Source organism: Ochotona princeps, chromosome 29, assembly GCF_030435755.1.
Source record: "Ochotona princeps isolate mOchPri1 chromosome 29, mOchPri1.hap1, whole genome shotgun sequence".
NCBI classification, from domain to species: domain Eukaryota; kingdom Metazoa; phylum Chordata; class Mammalia; order Lagomorpha; family Ochotonidae; genus Ochotona; species Ochotona princeps.
This window is the reverse complement of record NC_080860.1, coordinates 7,924,407-7,947,679: the sequence shown is the minus strand read 5'-3', so window position 1 is coordinate 7,947,679 and position 23,273 is coordinate 7,924,407. Positions and strand designations below refer to the sequence as shown.

Genomic DNA, 23,273 nt, shown 5'->3' with positions numbered 1-23,273 from the left:
GGTGTCATTAATTGTTTCATAAGACCTTGCAGTGCCCTTTTTCAGCAATTGGATGAGGATCACTTTTGCTGGTTTAACAAAACACATGTAACATCTTAGCAGTTCACGGCAGCAGAGGTCATGTTACAGTCCACTGCAAGACTTCGAACGCAGCATTGCTGTATCTCTTCCCTCCACCAGATGCAGATGGAGTGGCCTTTGTGCAATATTTCCAAAACTTCTGCTTGAGAATAAAACACAACGGGAAACACATGGTAGTCCATTGGCACTACTGTTCAGAAGTGCTGTGTTCCATTGTGGTCACATTTCATTGGCTAGAGCATTTGCCACTAAATGTAAAATCAGTAAATACTCTGTATGGTAGATAACTGGAGTTCCATAGCCAAGCTTGCTGTCTATGGGACAGGAAGGAAAATGTGTTTTTTTTTCTTTTTTTTATTTATTAATTATTTTTAATTCATTAATTACATTGTTTTATGTGACACAGTTTCATAGGTACTTGGATTCTCCCCACCCGTCCCCTGCCCAAACCCTCCCACCATGGTGGATTCCTCCACCTTGTTGCATAACCACAGTTCAAGTTTAGTTGAGATTCCCCCATTGCAAGCATATACCAAACATAGAGTCCAACATCTTATTGTCCAGTCAAGTTCAACGGCTTCTTAGGTATACCCTCTCTGGTCTGAAGACAGAGCCAGCAGAGTATCATCCCGATCAATTAAAAGCTCCAACATACCATCAGCAAAAATTTACATCATTACGGAATTAATTGACATAGTAATGAGTAACCAATATGGTAAAAGTAAATGCGAGTTCTTAACCACTTTCTGTGACCACCTCATTGACATTTCAATTTTAGTTTATACACAACATATAACATACATAACATAACATGTTATACATAACATCATATCATCTTAAATTAAGGCAAACATGTGGTATTTAGCCTTTTGGGATTGGCTCATTTCCCTTAGCATTATGGTTTCCAGTTTGGCCCATTTGGCCACAAAGAACTGCATTTTTTTTTTTTTTTTTTTTAATAGCTGAGTAGTATTCCATGGAGTAGATGAACCATAACTTTCTTATCCAATCCTGTGCTGATGGGCATTTTGACTGCTTCCATGTTTTTGCAATTACTGTTTGTGCTGCTATGAACATAGGAGTACATGTTGGTTTCTCATAAAACAAGTGTTCTGGATATATTCCTAGGAGTGCTATTGCTGGATCATACGGTATATTGATTTTGAGTTGTTTGAATGTTCTCCATACTGATTTCCATAGAGGCTGTACCAGCCTGCAGCCCCACCAGCAGTGGAGTAGGGTTCCCTTTTCCCCGCAACCTCGCCAACAAGTGTTGTTGGTGCTTTTATTCATGTGGGCCAGTCTTACTGGCGTTAGGTGGTACCTCATTGTTGTTTTAATTTGGATTTCCCTTTTTGCCAGGGAACTTGAGCATTTTTTCATATGTTTATTTGCCATTTGGGTTTGTTCCTTTGTGAAGTGTCTGCCCATTTCCCGTGCCCATTTCTTGAGTGGCTTGTTTGTTTTGGTGTTTTGGCTGGGAAAACATGTGTTTGACAAAGAATTCATCTCCCATAGTTCTATTTTGTTCTAAATATGTATTTAGTTGAAAAGTGTGGTGGCACAGAGAGAAGGAAGGATAAGAAGAGGGTAAGAATGAAGAGAAAAAGATATCATGTATCTGAATTTACTCTCCAGTGCCTGCAGTAGCTTGGGCTGGGACAGGTAGGCTCCAGGAGCGAGGAAGTCCATTTTGGTCTCTAAAGTGGGTGTCAAGGGCCCAAGGACTTCAACTCAGTAGGAAGTTGCATGGCAAGGATAGCATCTGGGACTTGACACAGTGCTGTGATCTTGGTGTGCATCACAAAGAGGTGGCTTGAAACATGGCCTCATCATGCTGGACTGATCGTATCTCTTAATTTGTGATATGTCCTTCTAATGATCTGTCCTCTAAACAACTTTCAGTTATGTTGCTGAAACAGATACAGGACAGATATATTTATACTTTGGAAAAAAAACTAATTCAAGTGTAATGACTCCCTTTGATATTTATGTGTGCGATGTCTGAATTCTAGTGTGGGGTCTGGTGCTGTGGCACAATGTAAGCTTCCATATGCAGCACTGAGATGCCGTATTGGCATTGGTTCCAGTATGAGCTGCTAATTTGCCTGGGCAAGCAGTGGAGGATGGTCCTAGTGCCTGGTGTCCTGCACCCACCTGGGAGACCAGGTGAAGCTTCTAGTGTTGGCTTTGGCCCAGTCTTCCCCTGGCTATTAAGGCCATTTGGAGAGTGAATCAGCAGGTACAAGATCTCTTTCTCTCTGACTCTCGCCTTGTCTCTGCATCTCTGGCTTTCAATTAATTAATTAATTAATTCTGGTCTGAAGAGTGTTTAGCTATTCAGATTTTGCAATTTAGATCATGTAGTAACACCTATTTTTCTCGTTTGAGAAAGCAAGTGTGCTTTCTATTTTCTTAATATTCAATCATCTCTTTTTGGCAATATGCCCAGAATAATAAAATACTATTAATTTAGTTTTTGCTTATACAGATAGAATCTCTATGAATTGACTCTTTCATTGTTCTTTATCCCACTTCCTAATAATTCACTATTTAGATTGTTCCTCAGTAATCTTTTGAAGTTAGTGAAATTGTAATTTAGTAGCAACTTCTCAAAGGTTTCACTTTGTATTTTATATTTAGGGAATCTCTGACTCCTCATTGTTGGAAACCTACTTTGGCTGTGAACAGATTGTAGTCATTTGATGGATATTTTTAGTATTACAGATATCAATGCCAGTTACCTTCAGTGTTATTGTGGTTGGTGTAAGTTTTTACAAGATAATGTATGCTTTTCATGTAACTATGAAAAGCAAGAAAACCTTTAGATCCAGCAGTATTCTGTTTTAAGATTTATTTAGTTGAAAGGGAGTGTTACAATGAGAAAGAAGAATACATATACACGTATACCTGCAGGATGGTGGTGGGCAGCACCGGTATGCCACTTTGATCAGTGGATGAATAGTGAGGGCTCGACCAAACCTAAGCATGGATCCAAAAAGTCTGTTGAAGTCGTCCATATGGTTCCCAAAGATTCAGGTACCTAGGTCATCATCTGTTGCATTTCCAGACACATTAGTGGGACACTGGATTGGAAGCAGATGGGGACTTGAACCTGTACTCTATTATGAAATGTTAGTGTCACAAACAGTGGTTTAATCCTCTGTTCTGTGCCAGCCCCAGGTTGAAAGGTTTGGAAAAAGCCAGAAAATTCAGTTAAAAATTTCAAGGATTTTAATATTGCTTCAGTGACTTCTACCAATTTGAGACTCTGGAAAATTTTGCTTTTGTGGCTTTAGAGAATTAAAAAAAATTGGCACAATGCCAACAAACTGGCATTGTGTGTGATAGTGTAAGTTTTTGGTTTTATAGTAAAACTCTTAAGTAAATTTTGATGAGAACTTACTCTTCTCTAAGATACAGGGTATTGCTTTGGACACAGCAAACAGTATGTGGTTGTTTGAAAGCTATCTGGTCTGTTATGTCCACAGTTACAGATACTACTTTATGAATAAAACAGTTTTTTAAAATATTTATTAATATTTATTTTTATTGAAAAATCAGATATACAGAGAGAAGGCAATACAGAAGGTCATTCCTCAAGTGGCTGCAATGGTCAGAGCTGAAATAATCCAAGGCCAGGAATTAGGAATCTGCTCCAGGTCTCCCACGTGGGTGCAGGATCCCAAGGCCTTGGGCCATGCTCTACTGCTTTCCCAGGTCACAAGCAGGGAGCTGGATGGAAAGTGGAGCAGCCTGGATTTGAATAGGTGTCCATATGGTTTGTGTAAGGTACATGTAAGGCAAGGACATAAGTCACCAGGCTACCACATCGGGTCCAGAAAAACTTAAATGTTTTAGAGGACATAATGGCTCTTCAGGAGTAGTCCGCTGGTTCAGTTTTCCTCATGGGTGATATATTCATCTACTGTAGCTGCCAATACTGCTACAAATTTTCTTTGGCCCAGAGCTCTTCAGTTTGCTGAGAATATCAACTCTTCTTTGGAAGAATATGGTGAACATTAATACATAGAAAATTGAAACTAGTAACAATAACATGGTACTTGTAAATTCATAGGTTTATTTATTTATTTTGTTAAGATTTATCAGTTTGAAAGGCAGGGTTGCAGAGAGGTATTTTCCATCCACTTGTTCACTCTCCATATGGCCACAACATCAAAGGCTGGGTGCAAGTAAAGTCAGGATCCTGGAGTTTCATCTGGGTCTCTCCTTTTGGTAATGGGCCCAACTATGTGGGCCATCTTCTGCTTTTCTTGCCCAGTAGTAGGGACCTGAATTTGAGTGGAGCTGCTGGCTCAGAAACAGCATCAAATGGTATCTGGACATTTCAGACAGCAGCTTTACTGCTATGTCACAACACCAGCCCCACATTCTAGGTACTAATGCGTTATGATTTTGTTATCAAATGGGATGATCATCAAAGGGCATATGAGTGATATCTGAGGATGGATATGTTGAGTTCAGGATGATAACATTAGAACATGTTGGTAGGTAAAACTCATGCTGAAGAAATGGCTATATACTTTTGCAGCATCAAGCATTCTTTGGTGTCATGTTGTAACTGGAGGAAGGAGGAAAGATAGGCATGCTACTATATTCTGTCCTCTAAAGGAGGTAGGAGGTAGGAAATTAATCCAGCAGACCTTAGGGCATCTGCTTTCTTAGGAGCCAGAATGGACAGTATTGACTGAAAATAAATACCTATCTACTATCTAACCACGGAGAAACTGTGGGAGTATCCACTCATTCCTGTCATTTCCCACCGCAGTGCTTAGTAATCAAGTCAAAATACTACTTTATCCAGTGTAATTCTATGTTCACATTTTCCTTTCAATATGTAGAAAGTCATTGATCTCATAGAAGCTGATTAGCAATTTATCACACCTTTTATGACTCTCATTTGGAACCAGATGGTTTTAGTTGGAAGGATAATTTCCACAGTTTGTGTGTGTGTGTGTGTGTGTGTGTGTGTGCTAATGATAATAGCCTTTTGTTGACATTGATGACAAAAGAAATATGATCTGTACTGGGAACTTAGAGATAAATGGAGACTGAGTCAGACTCCCAGCTCCCAGAGTATTGTTAGCTTTTGGCTTTCACTTTTTTGAGGGGTGGGGGACTGAAATTGTTCCCACATAATTCAGATCCATCCATTTTTTTCCTGCAGTAAAATCAACAAATAGAATTACCAAGAAAGACAAGGGTTTTAACATGAACTTTTACATGTTGTCCTCTTTATTCATGTAATTTTAAAAATGAAAAATTTTTAATTTATTTGTTGGAGTTACACAGAGAGAAAGAGGTGAGAATCTTGTTGGTTCACTCCTCAAATGGCTGTAACAGTTGGGCCTAAGCCAGACCAAAGCCACGAGCCAGTAGCTTCTGCTACGTCTGCCTAGGGGCCCAAGCATTTGGTCCATAATCTTCTGCTTTCCCAGGAGCGTTAGCAGGGAGGTGGAGCAGAAGTGGAGTAAGTGGGAGTAAGCACCCATTTAAAAATTATTTTTACTAACCTTTTTGAGGGAAAACCAATCGAATCTAATTTCATTTTCATGATGTAAGTTCCAAATTTGCTGTGCAAGAAGAATCCCGTTCAGCCAGAGAAGTTACTGCCATTTAGGAACTAATTGACCTTGCGGAGAGTTGTCAATGGCCACGTATGGTGTCTTCAAAAAAAGTACCCTTTGATTTGATATTGAACACATTGTACGCTTGAACACATTTTAATGCTTGAGCAAAGAAGCTGCACACAAATATTATTGAAGACATGGTGTTGGCCAGTTATAAGAGGAAAACATTTATATAGATGCAACTTATTTATTTTCCACTGAGACTTTTGCTAAGAGATTGCTTTATCATGGGTCGAGGCAGAAAAATAAAATAGAGCATTAATACATTAAGAATTTCAAATTGGGATTCCTTGGAACACTGTCTCTAGGATACTTTTAATGACTACTTACTGTATTGATGGCATGTGAATTGAAGTCATGTAGCAATAAAATTTCATTTGAAGTAATTTTAAAATGTTAAAAAGTCTTAGGAATATTTCTCTATATTTTGCTTAAAATTTTGTTGACATGCATGTAAAAAAATCTATCCCCAAAGCCAGATATTGTTTGAATAAGTAAAACATAGATATTTTAAGTAATATGAAAACATTTTCACATGTTAATTGATGATGCTTTTATTTTCTATGACTTGTTAATTTCTCTTTGTAACTGTATAAAATAATTCTTGATATGATTTTTGTAGGTGCCTAATGGATAAGAACTTCGTTAGGATTGGGAAGTGGTTTGTCCGACCCTATGAAAAGGATGAGAAGCCAGTTAACAAAAGGTGAGTGCTGGGAAGGCTCCTGGTCTTCTGTGGCTGACCACAGCTCTCTTTGGAGAATAGTTGCAGCACTGCTTGTTCATTATATCATAATATTAACAGTTTTAGGTATACTGCAGTAGATTCCTGGATCATGGTGTTCTAGAACATTGTATTATTTTGTTTAATATTAAAAATTGGGCTAGGAGGATGATTGTTAATATATTTTCACCTAATCATTTATGTCTTTTATGACCTTGCTATTTGCAATGAGATACCTTGTTTGGTAACTTTCATTATTTTTGCTCTTTATCTTTGTTTTTTTTTCCCTTTAAAGTGTTATTTGACATAACTGTAATAACAATCCAGTGAATTAAAATAGTGATAATTTGTGTTGAATTGATTGGTGTTACTTAAAGTATGTTAACATGCCCTTGGCTATGGAAAATATCATGACTTTGAATTGCTTCTCTAACCTAAACTTTGAGCCATGATATGCACATGTGGATATAAAAGCAGTCCTTGGTACAAAACAAACATGGAATTTTGGAGAAGTCAAACCAGAAGCAAAATGATTATCTCGCGTAACTTTCAATGTAACATCAGGCTTAGTTGGGATCGTAAGTGGATGATGATCATTGTATTTTACATAGCATAGTACAATATTTTGATTCTGCTTGTGATTAGCTATAGATTATAGCTCCTGAAAGCTTATATAGCAGTCTTTAAGGTTAGGTCTTTTCTGTTCCTTTATAGAATTACCTGCTTTTGAACTTTTATACTCTAAACTTTGTTAGTTCCTATCAGAGATTTAACTAGTAATCTTTGATCCCAGATTTTTGTCTGAAAGCTTTAATGGAGTGGTTTTTGAATCTTTTCATTAACAAATACTACCCTGCCTACCCATTCCCCCCACTGGGTAAGTTAGCCATTGGCAGTTTTCTTTGCCAAATCATTGTGAACTTTGAAATATTTTTCTGTTTTAATACATTTAAAATCTTTTAGAATTTATTAAATATAGTATGTAGGTATCTGTGTGTGTGATGTGAAAAGTGTGGTTCCATTTATGGAGAATTTGATTGGTAGAGTAGGATTTTGGGTTTCTCTTTTATATGCAATCACCCCATCTGTGCGTGGCTTCCACATGCTTGGATTCCAGCACAGTGGGTTGAAGATGCTCAAAACTGTGTCTATTACACAAACTGTTTTTTTTTTCTTGTTATTCCCTAAGTAATATAGCATAGTAGCATTTACATTGTATTAGGTTTTTGTTTTGTTCAGAACATTTCATTTGTTTATTATCAAACCAACTATCAGGCATACTTTCACACATGTCCAGTTGTTGAGACTGTTGTGGTATCTTTAGCATGATATGCTTAGGTATGACTTTTCATTCAGCATACATATGTGTGCTATCTCAGATACAATTCCTTGTAGACCCAGCTTGGTTCTTCTCCAGTATATTGTCGTGGCTTTATTTTGCAGTTTTTATCTGAATGTTTTGGTGAATGGGGCAAATGTGTTTTTGCTTTTTGGCCAAGAATCTCTTGATTCTGACGGTTTTTTGAGAATACATAGTGAGGAAGTCAGATAACTCACCATGACTGAGGAGAAGATAAGTATGTTAGGTGTTATAAGTAATCTGGAGATTATTTAAAATACACAAGGGGATAAGAAATTACATGCAAAATCAACATTGTTTTATATGATGATTGGAGCATGCTGTGGTTTGGGGATGCTGCTGTGAATAGGATTGGAGCCAACACCTGTGACTCCCCCTCCCCTCCCTTTTTTTCCCCGTGATTTATTTTATTTATTTGAAAGGCACAGTTAGAGAGCGAGCAGGGGTGGGGGTGGGGCTGAAACAAGAGCTAGAGATCTTCCATCCAGTGGTTCACAAATGGCCCCAATGGCCAGGGCTGGACAATGCAGGACCCAGGAGCCCTTTCTGGGTCTCCCTTGTGGGTGTGACGGCCCAAGGCTTTGGCCCACCCTCTGCTACTTTACCAGGCATGTTAGCAGGGAGCTAGATTGGTAGTGAAGCAGCTGGGACTTTAACCAGCTTCCCATATGGGATACCTGTGTTGCAGGCTGCAGCTTATCCTGTTATACTGTCACGGTGGCTCTCAACTTTGAAGGTTTGACAACTTTAGCTGATTTATCCTGATCTATAACGAATGTTTCCTTAGAGTTTTATTTCCTGATTTTATATTTAACTTTAAATATATAGTGGACTTGGGTTTTCTACGTGGTTAGAGTTTTGGCTTTCCTGTTTATAAATGGAAGTGACAGGCTTGCTTCGGCACAATGATTTTGTCTTCTGTCTTACTGTGCCTTCTCATGCTTGGCGTGGGCGCTCATAGCAGGTCCCTGTGGAATTCACAGAGCCAGCCAGATCCTTTTGATCGTCAGCTCTTGGTGTTGTGTGGTGATTTGACAGCCACCAGGGGATAAAGAGAAAATGTAGAAATGAAATCAAACTGAAGCAGTAGCAATTAGTACACGTATATTCATAGTAAAAATGATGTTGAAAAGTCACATGTGGTGATAAGTTTTACAGCAGTTGTATAGCATTCAAAAGCTTTATAACTTTAGCAAAACAAATACACTTTTTGATAAAATTGTGGGGCTGCGAATCTGAATAGTATAATTGGATTATTTTTAAGATTTCATATTCATGAATGGATATGAAGCTTTGTCTTGTGTTGGATTTTGGAAGAAATTGTTAATGGAAGAATTGTAGGCAGAGGTGATTATTTTAAGTTGGCAGTTGCTATAATGAAACTCTGCTAGTTTAAAAATTTTTTCTTTTTATCCTCTGAGTGGGAAAGAGCCTTTGGTTGGGTGCCGGCTCTTGTGGGTGGGCACGGTGATGCTGCGGACGGGGGCTGGGCTTGAGGAGCAAGGCAGCGGATACCTTTTTCCTCTCTGCGAATTCATCTGGGACTAGCTGTTCAGTGTCTTTAAATGTGACTTTCCTGGTTTTCTGCTGTTACCCTGGAACATTACTGTTATAATTAAGTGGCAGTACATATAAACAAATTTATTTGTTATAAAGTAAAATGGGTCACCTTAATTTTTCTTAAGTTTAATTGTGCTTTTTGTACATGTCTTGGTTACGAGTGGAGAGGAAAATTTGCTGCCCAGTGCTAAATAAATTTTAGGCACAAAAACCACTATTGTAAAAGTTCTTTTATTTGAAGATTTTGATTATGAATAAAAGGAATATGGTTAATAAAATAATTTTCTGAGTATTCGGAATGTAATGATAACATAGATACTTAGGAAAAATAAGTTTACAAATAACTATTGCACTGGATGCTTTAAGTAACCAATACACTGTAATATTAGTGACAAATATATTGAGAATAAGTTTCACTATGTTAAGATTATTGACATAATTTCTTGTGCTACAGTCTCCTGGCTTCTTGACAACAGATAAATCACTTGCATATGGACTACGAATTGTTAATGTTTGTGATGAGATGTTTGCTAAGTCTAAAAAATATTCATGTGTTAAATATGTATGTATCTTGAATATACACACATGTATATCTCTAGAAAATTAACAAATAGAAAAAAGAACCTTGAATTTGTCATTAGTGCTTGTGACAACTGGAATCTAATATTCAAATTTTCTTTTTTCTAAAGTCTGTGTGAAACTTGGAAAAGCTATTTCATCCAGAATTCTCATGTGTAAAAAACAAATGACAAATTAGTTTCACTTTTAAAAGAAATTATTCTGGTCTTAGGGCTCTGTCTACTGGAAACATACTTGAATTCCAATTTGCCTTAGTTTTGGAGTATATTTTATTACTGTAGATTTGAAATCTCCACTTTAGACTTTGAATGAGATTTTTAATGACATAATTGTCACCAATAACAGTTTATACATATAACATTTTTTTCTGTCATCAGACACAACTTTAGAAGGTAAGTTAAGACAACTGCCAAGTTGATAGTCCTTTTTCTGAATTAATTTGCCACCACTTTCTTGTGATTAAAAGTATCTTAACTTTTGATCAATGTTCCAAACAGCCTTACATATTTCAAATGTTTTAATTACTGTCTCAGTGTGCCAGTAACACGCACACATGCACGCGCGCACTCAGACACACACACACACTCTGTATTTTATTTTGACTGTTCATTTGAATATTTCCCCATTTAAGTCTGAAATTGTTTGAGCTTATGAGTCATGGATTTAAAGAAATACATTTTAAAGTACAATTTGTTTGAATATATACTTCTTAGTTTCAAGAAGGATTTGAAATACCTTGCATGCAGTGGGGCTATCCTTGGGTTTTTACTCTGTTAGAGAGGTTGAGGGAATGCTTTTGTTGGGATTCCTTTTATTATTCCTGCTAGAGAACTGAAACTAAGCTGGAAACAAAGACCTCTTTGTTCACTACACCATCAATCCCGAAATACAGATTATCTTCCATTAACTATTTGACCTGTGGGACTCATGCAGTCCCGCTGGATGTTAGTTTCAGCATTTATTATTTCTAAAATGTCTGAGCTTTCAGAGTATTTGATTGTGTGGAAATTGTAAAGGCTAAGCATTTCCCACTCAGGCAGATCTATAGAGACATGTGTAGATGTTGGATAGTTGTTGTATAGCAATCTCCACTACTTTGTGAAATGCCTAGCCGACTTCCTGGTCCTTACCGGCCATATGTTAACAGCACTTTCCTTTCCTAGTTGTGGCAACCCAGGATGTCTCCAGATGTTGTCAGATGTCCCTTAGGAGGTGAGACAGCTCCTCGTTGATGGCCACTGTATTAGTCTTAGTGGGACTCTGAGAGTCTAACTCCTGTTCATAGTTCAGGATTCAGAGACTTGGGCAGCTTATGTCTCTGATTCTCTTTTTTCTAGGAATTCCATTCTCACATTCAGCGGCTCTCTTGAACTGAGCTGTCAGTAAGCCTCACGGAGACGGGGTTTTCTTAAATTTTAGCTGTGAAACGTGGTTAGATCTGCCCTTGTGTTAGACAGTAGAGAGAGACAGCAGAGCCTAGGTAAGTTTTGTGCCTCTACCAGTTTTCTGCCTGCAGTTTGGTATCTTAGTAGTTGTTTGTTTTGAAGAAAGATTTATTTCTTCTCATTGGAAAGGCATATTTACAGAGAGAAGGAGAAACACGGAAAGATCTTTCCTTCTCTAGTTCCTTCCCCAAATGGCCTTAAAGACCTGAGCTGAGCCAATCCAAAGCCAATAGCCAGACGTTTTCTCTGGGTCTCCTGCATGAGTGCAGGGTCCCAGGGTTTCTAAAACCATAAGCAGAGAACTAGACAGGAAGTGGAGCAACTGGGATATGAACTGGCGCCCATATGGGATGCTAGCGTGTGAAAGTGGAGGATTAGCCCATTGAGCTATTATGTTGGCCTCTAATACAGTTCAGTGCTTCCTACAGATTTCATTTGGAGGTAAGGACATGTTGATGTGAAAGGATCTAATTTATTGTTGCCTGCAGTAGAACTTGATGGATATTTTATAACAAATTTTCTTTTTAGAATTTTTATTCATTATGAAAGGCAGAATTACAGAGAGAAGAAGAGATAGAATCTTCCATCTGCCTGTTTACTTCCTCAAATAATTTTCTTGCCCAGATCTGGGTTAGTCCGAAGCCAGGAGCCTAGACTTGCTTCCAGGTCTCCCAAGTGGGTGCAGGGGCCATGTTCTGCTCTGCTTCGTTTGGCTATGGTATTTGTGTAAAAAGGTGGAAGCAAGGGAAAAGCACTGTAGATTAAAGCTAACATTTTCGACATTCTTCTTTTCCATTAGGTAGGAATCTTAATTTCTGAAAATAATGTTAATTCTGTAGTTTGAGTTTGTAGCTTTTGAGTGTTGAAGGTTAAAAATGTTAAAAACCCAATCTACCTTTCAACCTAAAATGGAATTATTTAGTTTTAGTAACTTAAAGTGTCTAAGCAGAACTGAATGTGGTTATTTAATGGTGGCTAATTGCTTAAATAGTGAAAATGACAGTAGTAATGTTTAGAAAAAATCAAGAATGAAAGTAATTTTTATGATTCTAATAATTAGAGGAAATTTGCTATTTAAATGTGTATGAATTGGTTTTTATACAAATTTGCTTTTTTAATTTGTATAGAAATTTTTGCTACTTCTGTCAATTTTTCCAGGAAAAATAAGAAATGTCATATGTTTACCCCTTTATTATTGAAATAAAAAATAAAACTTTTAAGGAGCTCTTAGAAATTATTGCAGTGATATCTAAAGCAGTGGCAATTGTGTTGACTTGCAAGCATCATTTAGGATTTTATTAATAGCTATGTGAAGTGAAGTGTAACAGCTTACTACTCATGGCTAAAGGAAGTCATGGAAAACTGTGTGTGAAGAAATCTGGTTTATCTGGTTTGGCAATATGATTTTCTGACCCTTTCTTCTGCTTGCAGCTACTGTTTTTCTTGATTATTCTGTTACATACTTGTGGTGTGTTGTTGTCTAGCGCTGTGTAGCACTAGAGCATGTTGTGGTGTTGCTTGTGTTTAGAATGCTGCCTCAGCTTCCCAGTCACCTTGCTCACCTGTAGGAGCCTGTGCATCCAGCCAGTTGGCCATCGTGGTTCCTAGCGTGGCCTGAGCTCATTCTTTCCTTGTTCATACTCTCTCCATTCCATCTGTCTGTCTTCCTGGCAACGCAAGTTTGGTTTGATCTCTCTTCTTTGAGTTGCTCCCCAAGCCAACTTTTCCAAATGCATCTTCTATATTTTTTCTCTAAATTTACCAATAGTGACTTTTTACTGAATTGTGATATCTGTGTCTATGTGTTCTTAAGCTTAATTATTTTTTATCTTTATTCTTTTATCTTTATTCTTTTTATCTTTCGATGTTAATTTCTAAATTGATAATTTTTGAAAAAATAATAGTATTTGTTTTGGTGCCCTAATTCCCAGCACAATGGATATTACAATTTAGGATGAATTGAATGGAATATACATAGTTTTCCTTTGTTAGATTCATTTATTTGTACCGTAGAATAAAAATGGATGAAAACTGAATAGTAACCTAACATAAAACAAATATTGAATTCTATTCATGATACAAATCATTCTCTATAATTTAAAAAAAATTTGTTTCTAAGGAAAGGTGTGCCCATGTGGTAGCCCAGCAGCTAAAGTCCTCACCTGGCACACAGTGGGAACCCACGTGGGCGCTAGTTCTAATGCTGGAGGCTTTGCTTCCCATTCAGCTCCCTGCTTGTGGCTTGGGGAAGCAGTCGAGGACAGCCCAAAGCCTTGGGACCCTGCACCCGCGTGGGAGACCCGGAAGAGGTTCCTGTCTTTGGATCGGTTCAGTTCCAGTTGTTGCAGCAGTTGGGAAGTGAATCAATGGATTGAAGATCTTCTTCTTTGTCTCTACTCCTCCCTGTATATCTGACTTAAATCTTTTTAGAGAAAAGGGAGATGGGGAGAGGTACGAGTAGGTGTGATAAGAGAGAGAGTGAGCAAACTGCTGGTCTACGGCCCCAATCTTCAAAGAACTGTGAGCAAACTGCTGGTCTACGGCCCCAATCTTCAAAGAACTGCAGTAACCAGGCCTGGCCTGGCTGACCTCAGATAAAGCCCTTGGGCCTTCATCTGCTGCCTTCCAGGGCACAGGAGCAGAGCAGCTGGGAAAGCAATCAGCATTGTTGTGTTGGAGTACTAGCTTTGTGATAACCCACTGTTCTACAGCACTGGCCCCAACTCTTTTTATCTTGATATTAAAACTGATATTTATAAACCTTGAAGATCTTTTGCTTGTAATTACTTGTTTTGCCCTGGGCTTCAATGTTATTTTTATTTTTATTGAGAGACTTGATCAGATTTGAGCAGTTATTGCAACTATTGTATTTGAAATAGCATAACATATTTTGGAATCTTGATATGCCTCTGAAAAATGCATAGACTTGAAAGGTCTTGTTTCTGAGTTACATAAAGTCTTTTTCATTTATCTGTGTATGTGTGTGCCTGTTTATCCAATCATCCAGCATCCATCCATTTATAAGTGGGCAGAAGAATGACAGAGATTTCCCAGCAACTGGTTCACTCCTTAAATGCCACAATAGCCAGTGCTGGGCCAGATCAAAGTCTAGAACTTAATGTGGTCTCCTCAGTGGACCCAGATACTTGAACCAACTTCGCGTACTAATTCACAGGGTATGCACTAGCAGGAAGTTGAAATCAAGAGCGGAGCCAGGACTCAAGGACAGGCATTCCAAGAAGTAAGTTGTGTCTCAAGGGGTGTCTTCTGAGTGTCAAAAGAGTGCTCAAATCTTGGCTTCTAAAAATACAAGTAATTTCTAGATACACTGGAAAAAGACAAATTTAATACTTCGACGTATACTTTCCTAAAAGGTAAAATCAGAATTTAAATGTAAAGGTAGTGAAAAAATGCCAGAAATTCTAGTAACTCATTAATTAGGGAGAGAGCGGTTGATTGTAGAATCAGCTAAAATTTTTACACATTTTGATAGCTAGGTCTTTATTGAAAACTTGGATTATTGGGACAGAATTGCTGAGTAGGTAGAAAGCTAGTGAATGTTTTTATGACTGGACAAAAATATATATAAATCTGCAAACGAATAGATAATTTTACTGAATCTGAAATTTGTAATGATTGGTAAGTGTAAGTTGTACTAAACACATTTCTGTAAGTCAGATGTTCCCAACATTATTGGTTCTTGATGTACTTAGTGTCCTGTCATTTTTTCCCAGGGTACTTTTCAGCCAACAGAAATATTTAACAACTCCATTTGTTAAATACTCAAGTTTAATTACTTCTACTATTGCAGATGTTTGAGACAAATAATACACATGTTGTAATGTGTTGGAATTATAAAAAATTTGTTCTTAAATAACTGCACATTTCCTTAATACACATTCATTGAGTGCTTGCACAATCTGAAACTTCAATTCATATTGAAAATCACTATTCTGATTTTCTGCCTACATGGATTTTGCTGTGTCTCCTAGCCACCACTGGAAAACCAGTTTTACAAAATTTGATCTTACCTAAGGGAGTGTAGTATAGTTTGATGTTGACATTGAACTCCAGTGAGCTAGTGATTTGCACGCTCCTTGACAGATGTAGTTTTGTTTTTACCAAATTCCCATGTGAATTTTCTACAGTGTTCTTTGGTGCTTTGATGCATAGTTTGGGAACTAAGGTAGCAGAGAAAAATCTATTGTACCTTCCTCCCTGAGTGATATTGAAAGGGCAAGCCGTTTTCCTTTAGCCTTATTTCAGAGTTTTGGATAAAATTTCTTAACAAGTATGTTGAGCTTTGAATCGGAACCTTAGTCTTTTTTAACCTGCCTGCTACATGTTGGTAGTGTAAGTGCTTGTGGTGGCATCATCTCTACTGTGGTTATAGAGATCAGCCCCTGCCTGCCTGCTGCTGTGTTGCCAGTTCTTTATCCCGGTGTATATACTCACATAGAGAATATTACTTGCTAACTGTTTTGGTCTCAGAATACTTTTATTTGTTAATAAGAACCATAGGGAGCTTTTGTGTATGTGGGACATTATTTTGTGGGTTTACATAAATTTTAATATGTAGTATAAAAATTAAGACTGAGAAAAGTTAAAATATTATTTCAGACCCAATTCTGCCTTATGTTAAGATAACCTTAAGCAAAAAGAAAGAGAAATCTGAAACAACTTAAAAACTGAGAGAGGCAGTGTTTGCAGATCTCCTTAAAATCTGTCTTAAAGGAAGACAGCTCTGTTATGTGTGTTGCGATATTGTGATGTCATCATGAAAAATTCCATTATATGCATGAAGAAAATAAAGGTGAAAACGATACATGATAATATCGTTTATCTTAATTTTATGCTGAAATTGTTTTGACCTGTTTTATTTATTGAAAAGACTGATCAGATTTATGTAGAGAAGGACAGAGAAAAAGATCTTCCATCCATTAGTTCACTGCCACTTTCCGGCCATCTGTACTTTCCCAGGCTATCAGCTGGGAGCTGGATGGGAAGTGGAGTAGCCTGGACACAAACTGGTACCCATATGAGGATTTAACTATTGAGCTATTGTGACAGTTTCACCTTTCTAAGTTTTTAAAACTTTTCAAACATTGTACAGCATATATAGTGAATAATGCATATACCCTTATTATTTTCCCTTTGCTGTATTCTACATAATGCATAGTGATGATGTGTTAAAAATCATTTCATATGGTTGTATAGATGTACCAACTATTTGAAAGTAAGAACTCCACACTTGTTCTGTCTCACTGATTTTGGAATGTCATTGCATTGCTATCTGTATATTCTTTCTAAATTGTTTCTAACAGCAGTTTTGTTGCTTGAATGGGCATTTAATGGATATGAGTAAAATAACTTTATGAAGTCCTCCCAAGAAGCTTAGTAGTATTAGGAAGATAACACATAAGTTTTTAGAGCTTAGACACTATGTATATGTGTGTATATATGTACATCTATATAATTATATCTGTCTGTAAAATAGAATATAAGAACGAAAACTTTTTTTTTTTTAAAGATTTTATTATTATTGGAAAGCCGGATATACAGAGAGGAGGAGAGACAGAGAGGAAGATCTTCCATCCGATGTTTCACTCCCCAAGTGAGCCGCAACGGGCCGGTGCTGCGCCAATCCGATGCCGGGACCAGGAACCTCTTCCGGGTCTCCCACACGGGTGCAGGGTCCCAAAGCATTGGGCCGTCCTCTCCTGCTTTCCCAGGCCACAAGCAGGGAGCTGGATGGGAAGTGGAGCTGCCGGGATTAGAACCGGGGCCCATATGGGATCCCGGGGCTTTCAAGGCGAGGACTTTAGCCGCTAGGCCACACTGCCGGGCCCAAGAATGAAAACTTTAAAACAGGAAAACTATGTGAGATTTAGTGAAGAGCAAAGGTTTATGAAGTTGAAGTGAGTTCTGACAAATCTGTAGGGTTTGGATGGCTTGTATAGAATCCAGAAGAAGAAAACAGCAGTAACAAAGACAAGTAACATCATGGTACCTCCAGGAAAGACGTGCTGGCTAGAGAAGTAGGCTTAGCAGCCATGGAAGATAGGAAGATTGTTCTAATGGCAGACTCTGCATCACCCCAAGAACTGCAATACACATGTTTGAAAGTCTTCTCTCCCTGTGTGTCATAGAGGTGTAAATGGTGGTGAGTTATTTGCAGCAGCAGTGTGTGAGTAAAGTCACATACTTGTACTAAGAATTGCCTGCACAGTGTCTTCATGTTCGTTTTTGATGCACAGTTGAGCTAGTAGTGATTTCGCTCACAGACAATATACTGTCTTATGCCAGAATGACAGACTACTAGGTTTTGTTTACATGTTGTTGTGAATTCATTAATATGGGCAAAAAGCATATTCAGGAAACCATTGTATGTAGCATCTTTATACCAAATTTAGAATCTTAATAAATATCTGGGAAACTGGAGCTTAGATTGTGGTAATTTATAGAAAACCACAGGTTAAAAACTTATGAATAGTTGCTTGTTAGAGTTTAAAAATTCTAGCGTCCCTCCCACCCCCACAAAACCCAAAAACTGGATAAAGATTCAAAAAAGCTTTAAAAGAAAAAAAAGCTTGAAAAAAACCATTTTCCTTCAGAGTTTCACAGCCTTGTCACTGCATTGTGACAGTCTATGTGTATCCTTTTCCTTGTGGTTCTTGATTGTGTGCTTCTGCACATTTTAACTACATGTTCTGTTTTTAGTCATTGCCTTTTGCATTACTGTCTTGTCTCCTGCCGAAGATTTTAGCATTTACAGTCTGTAGGCTCCTGTATTTCTTGAGGTTAGAATGTACCCCGCCTATGCAATTGAGAAGCACCTGCTCCTTATGTAACACATTTTTCCTTTACATTGTTCTCAAGAGTTAGCATAGTTCCTTTATGTGGTTTAATTAGTTGATGTGTACTTTAATCTTTGGCACCAGCAGAGTAGAAGTTTATTTCCTTGAGCCCCCAAGTGCAGGTTTGAATGTGTCCTGAAAAGTAGATTAAGATGGTAGGATCAAAAGCTGTGAATTAGAGATATTCTATAACTCCACTTGAAGTTGGAAGGAAAGGGAGCTAATACTTGTAAGCTAGGGCTAGCCTTTGTTGAAATGCTGTCTAAGTGCTTTACAGAAGTTATTCTCAGTCTCTAATGCATACTTGAAGTTTGTATTATTTGGGGGGTTTCATGGCTGAGGAAATGGGTTCTATTTAATCATATTACATGAATCTAGACTGTGCTAAAGCTACAGAGGACATTTAAAAGAACATAACTGCTGTACAAGTTGGTTGTCAACACTTTGTGTCTCTGTACCTACTTCAGTAGTCCTGGAGGATAACTGGCATCGTTAGTCTTAGTTAAAACAATAAAGATACAGAAATATAAGTAACTGGTCCATTGTCACACTTATATCGAGGGGTAGCTAGAACAGTCTGATTCTAAAGCTCATGTATTTCTTAGCACATGATAATAGATACTGCCTTCCCCCTAAAGTGGGAAAGAGAAATATAAAATCTAAAGTGTGAAATAATCAGACACACAAACAAGAAAAACTTCCAGTGTCTCATTTTTCCAGCTCCTGGGCTGAAACATCTAACTGCCAGCCCTGTAAAATTTGTCCTAGAGACCAGATACAAAGAGACCAAAGGGATCTCAGCCTTCCAGGTTTTGAAGGAGATTGCTAATCATGCTTTCCTTTTGTGAACCTTGCTTGCACAAAGCAGCCCCAAGCAGGATATTTAAATGCATATTTCGTAGGAGGAAAAAGGTTCCCTTCCTGGCACATTCTGTCAATTAATAGGCAGTGGTCTGCGCACTTGCCCTGAAGGGCTGAGCAGGCTGCTGCTCTGTCCAAGGTCCCTTGTGGCATGGCAGTCACATGGTCCCTGTCTTCCTCTAAAGCTGTCAACCTAGAAATCTGTAACGTAGTCAGTTGTCTCTAGTCAGTTTGAGTCTTTGGGTCACAGAAACAGAAAATGGGGTACAGAGAGAAAGGTTTTCTGTCTTTTTCTTGAAAATATACCTTAATTTTGGTAGCTGGTGTCAAAAAATAAATTATACAACTTGTTGTGGAGGACAAATGCATTTGTAACATTTGGCACAGTTAGCATTATGAGTTAGGACTGATTTTTCCCTCCTTTTGTATTTGACCCATGAAACAAGGTGTCAGAAGAAGAGTGTTCTTTTAAAATTCAAAAAACCAAGGCATATTTTAAATGTTTTAATATTAAGCTTTAATATGTAATACTTTAAGGTATGTGAATTGGAGAGAGAATGGAGGAAGATAAATACTTATGAACGATAGAAATGGGAGAAAACTGCTTTGATAAGCACATGACTGTTAGCAGTTTTATAAGGCTGTGAGGAAGCGCAGTGACACACCTTGCTTTATTCAAACATGGGATGGATGATGAACTGTAAAGCATAATTTCATGCATTCAAATCCATCATTAGGTGGGGCGCAATTGAATTAACATTTAGAGAAAGCGTGACTCATCAATCAGCTAGAAAACAGAAGGCAGTGAACTAGCCCCAGTAGTGTGTAGTTTATGGGAGGCATAAGATTTTAAGAGCTTAATCACTTTCCTGATATGTTTTGGAAAGCATTCTGATAGAATATTTCTGTGTTTATCTACCTTTCTCAATAATAGATTTTGGGTTTTCAACGAGGTTCTTTTATCTCTTTCCCCAATTTTTTCAGTGAATTGAATGTTTCCAAAATTGTATAGATTTCTCCTTTGCCTGTCAGTTATTTTCATTGCATGGAAAAAAATTTGCACTCTGTTTCACATTTGTGTGGTTCTGCTATTCTTTCAGTGTTGGATGAATGTGCAGAATGAGAGAATAGTGCGTTAAGACCCGTTCTTGTAGTGTTAGCTGTCCAGAGGGACGGTGATACAGTGAGCTCTCTTGCTGTTCATCAGAAAGCTAGAATGCTGTGGTCATTGACAAAAGAAACCAAATGAGAAATCTTTTCTCTTCTTACTAATTCATTGTACTTTTTGCTACGTTCCTTTGCCCTCTGTGATTTAAGTCCTTGTGTGTTTCTTAATATTTTTTTTTGTTTGTTTTTAAAAAAAGTATTAAAGGGCCCGGCGGCGTGGCCTAGCAGCTAAAGTCCTCGCCTTGAACGCCCCGGGATCCCATATGGGCTCCGGTTCTAATCCCGGCAGCTCCACTTCCCATCCAGCTCCCTGCTTGTGGCCTGGGAAAGCAGTGGAGGACGGCCCAATGCTTTGGGACCCTGCACCCGCGTGGGAGACCCGGAAGAGGTTCCTGGTTCCCGGCATCGGATTGGCGCAGCACCGGCCCGTTGCGGCTCACTTGGGGAGTGAATCATCGGACGGAAGATCTTCCTCTCTGTCTCTCCTCTGTGTATATCTGGCTGTAATAAAATGAGTAAATCTTTAAAAAAAAAAGTATGAAAGTAATACATGCTTAGGAAAATTTTAGGCCCTTTGGCAGAGTGTAAAAGTTAGGCAGTTTGGAAGACTGTTGATAAGAAACCAAAGTCCTGCTCGTGGTCTGCCACTCCTCCTTGTACTACTCAGTACAGATACTTGTTGTATGGTCTCGTATATTCTGTCAGAAGAGTCTGAGATTGTGTCTGTTCCCTAGCCTAGTTATTCTAGTGGTTAGGTTTTTGTTCTTCCCACGAATCCATGCTACTGCTCAGTTCATTTTGTAGGTGCTGAAGTGAACTACCTATCTTTATTAAGCAGGCATTTTTCATGGATTTACCAAGACATCCAGTCCATGAACTAATACCCAGTACATGGCATGTACTTGAATATTTAAACTCATTTTTGACCATGTATTATTTAAAAATACAAGGGAGTTAATGACTATTGCCACAGTAAAGGTCAGTGATTTTAGCTTCACTCTGTCACTGGGAAATCCGAGAATCACACTGTGTGTCATTATATAGTGATTACATTTTCCAAACAGGCATAAGTTTATGAACTATGATGTTTTGCACATGCTGGTACCAGAATGCTTATTAGTTTTTTTCTTTCAGTTGCCTGTTCCACTGAAAGAGAATTTTTTGCAAATGTGGACTGCAGAATGATACCAAGCTTGATTATCTAGTATCCAGTGCAAATAAAAATGCAGTCCCACTCATTTCATACCAGATCATTACTAACTTGTAATTCTAAAGGTGTGGTCCTTGTCATGTCAATGTGTGCATGGTGGGCAGAGGGGTTCTGATTGGGAACAGAAAGGTGCTGGTGGTGATATAGTTTGAGGGTAGCAAAGCCTGGTCCTTCAACAGAGTGTTTTCTTACTGGTCAGGATTGGGTGTGGCTCTGCCTTTCACCTTGTCATGAAATACAAAGTATTGCACAAAACCATGGCACACAGGTGCATGTGAAGCTTGGGAGAACTGGAAAGTTTTATGACACTCATTTAAGAAATTCTTATTTTGTTTATTAGTATTCATGCAATGTAATGAAAATATTTCTTAGGGTTTAACACTGTAGTTGAAAAGAGGGCGTAACAGATCCTTAACAAGAGTATCTGCAGAATGACAAGCTCGCTTGCTCTTTAGTAGATCAAAGCACTTCCTTAGCAAACTATTGAAACATAAAATAAAGATCTGTACTAGGTTGATTAACATAAAATCAAGTAAGATGTGGAAGCTGGAAACGTATGGAAGCAAAATTGGTGGAGGTATAAAGAACAATTTCCAAGCTGATCTGATCACTGAATTACATCAGTAGCGAAGCACTTTTACTGATCCAGTTGATTTGAACTCACTGATTAGAGTTACATATCCCAGATGATGGAGGATATTTGAAAGAATCATTCTATTTTAAAAATAAGTTTATTTATTTGAAAGGCAGTGTTGGGGTGGGTAGGGGTATTGATCTTATAGTTAGTTCACTGCTGAAATGACTGGGCCAAATTGAAGCCAGGATCCTAGAATAGCGTCTGGTCCCCCACGTGGGTGGCAGGGGTCCAAGTTCATGAACCATCTTCTATTGCCTTCCAAGCCACATTACCTGTGAGTTGGATCAGAAGTGAAGCAGTCAAAATTTTAATTCAGCACTTCTATGGGATGCTGGTGTCAGGCAAATGGCCTGTTGGCCTATGCTGCTATGCCACAGGGCTGGCCTGAGAAGATTTTTTTTTTTTAATTTTTTGGACAGAGAATTGTCATCCCCCCTCCTTTCGTTCTTTTATTTTAATTTTGATATTGTTTACATAATTGAGAAAGGTGCAGGAACTTGGGGTCTCTGATTAGGTGGAGAAGTGTGGAGGAAGGTGGGTAGAACAAATGATTCAGTTTTTTTCTTCTGTGTCCTCAGTGGGGGAAGTGGTGGGGGCCACTCCTTGCTATCAAACTATATCAGCACGGGATGAGAGACAGTCATTTGATGACGCCTTGGAGGCCCAGAAGTGGGGAAGTTTTCTGAGCATGTTTCCTGAGTGGTTTTGATGGTTCTGGGATATCATTAGCTTCATTGCATCAGGGTTGACAAAATCTTTCCAAGGTCTCTTGGCTGACCAGGTCCAACGTACTTGCAAACACAGGCCCAGGATCATGTTGCAAAGTTTGGCCAAGAGAGTTGTCTAATCTGTTCTGTTTTCCATCCTCTGAGGACACACTCAAAGTCCTCTGCTGGCATTGATGATCTAGCTGTCATGTCCCTGTGTATACCTGGGCATGCTATCCACTGCACAGGCATCAGCTGAGGAGGCCCAGTCTCAACACATGCACTCCAAGTTCAGACTACGTATAATATGATTTTCCTTGTGATTGGAATTTGAGTCCTGCCATCTAATTGGAAAACTTGTCTGTGATGACCTCAGACTTGACTTGTTTGTGCCAGCCAGTGCTGGGGCAGGTTCATTCTGTCATCCTGCACCA

General features: G+C 38.3%; 1 protein-coding gene across 2 annotated transcripts in view; it reads left to right on the top strand.

Annotated features, from left to right (window-relative positions):
- Positions 1 to 23,273, top strand: part of MED13L (mediator complex subunit 13L) — a 238,747-nt gene that overhangs the window by 125,789 nt on the left and 89,685 nt on the right. For both annotated transcript variants that reach the window (XM_058656914.1, XM_058656913.1), the window contains exon 4: positions 6,355 to 6,438. In XM_058656914.1, coding sequence (XP_058512897.1) covers positions 6,355 to 6,438 — 84 coding nt within the window. The remainder of the gene's footprint in view (positions 1 to 6,354; positions 6,439 to 23,273) is intronic.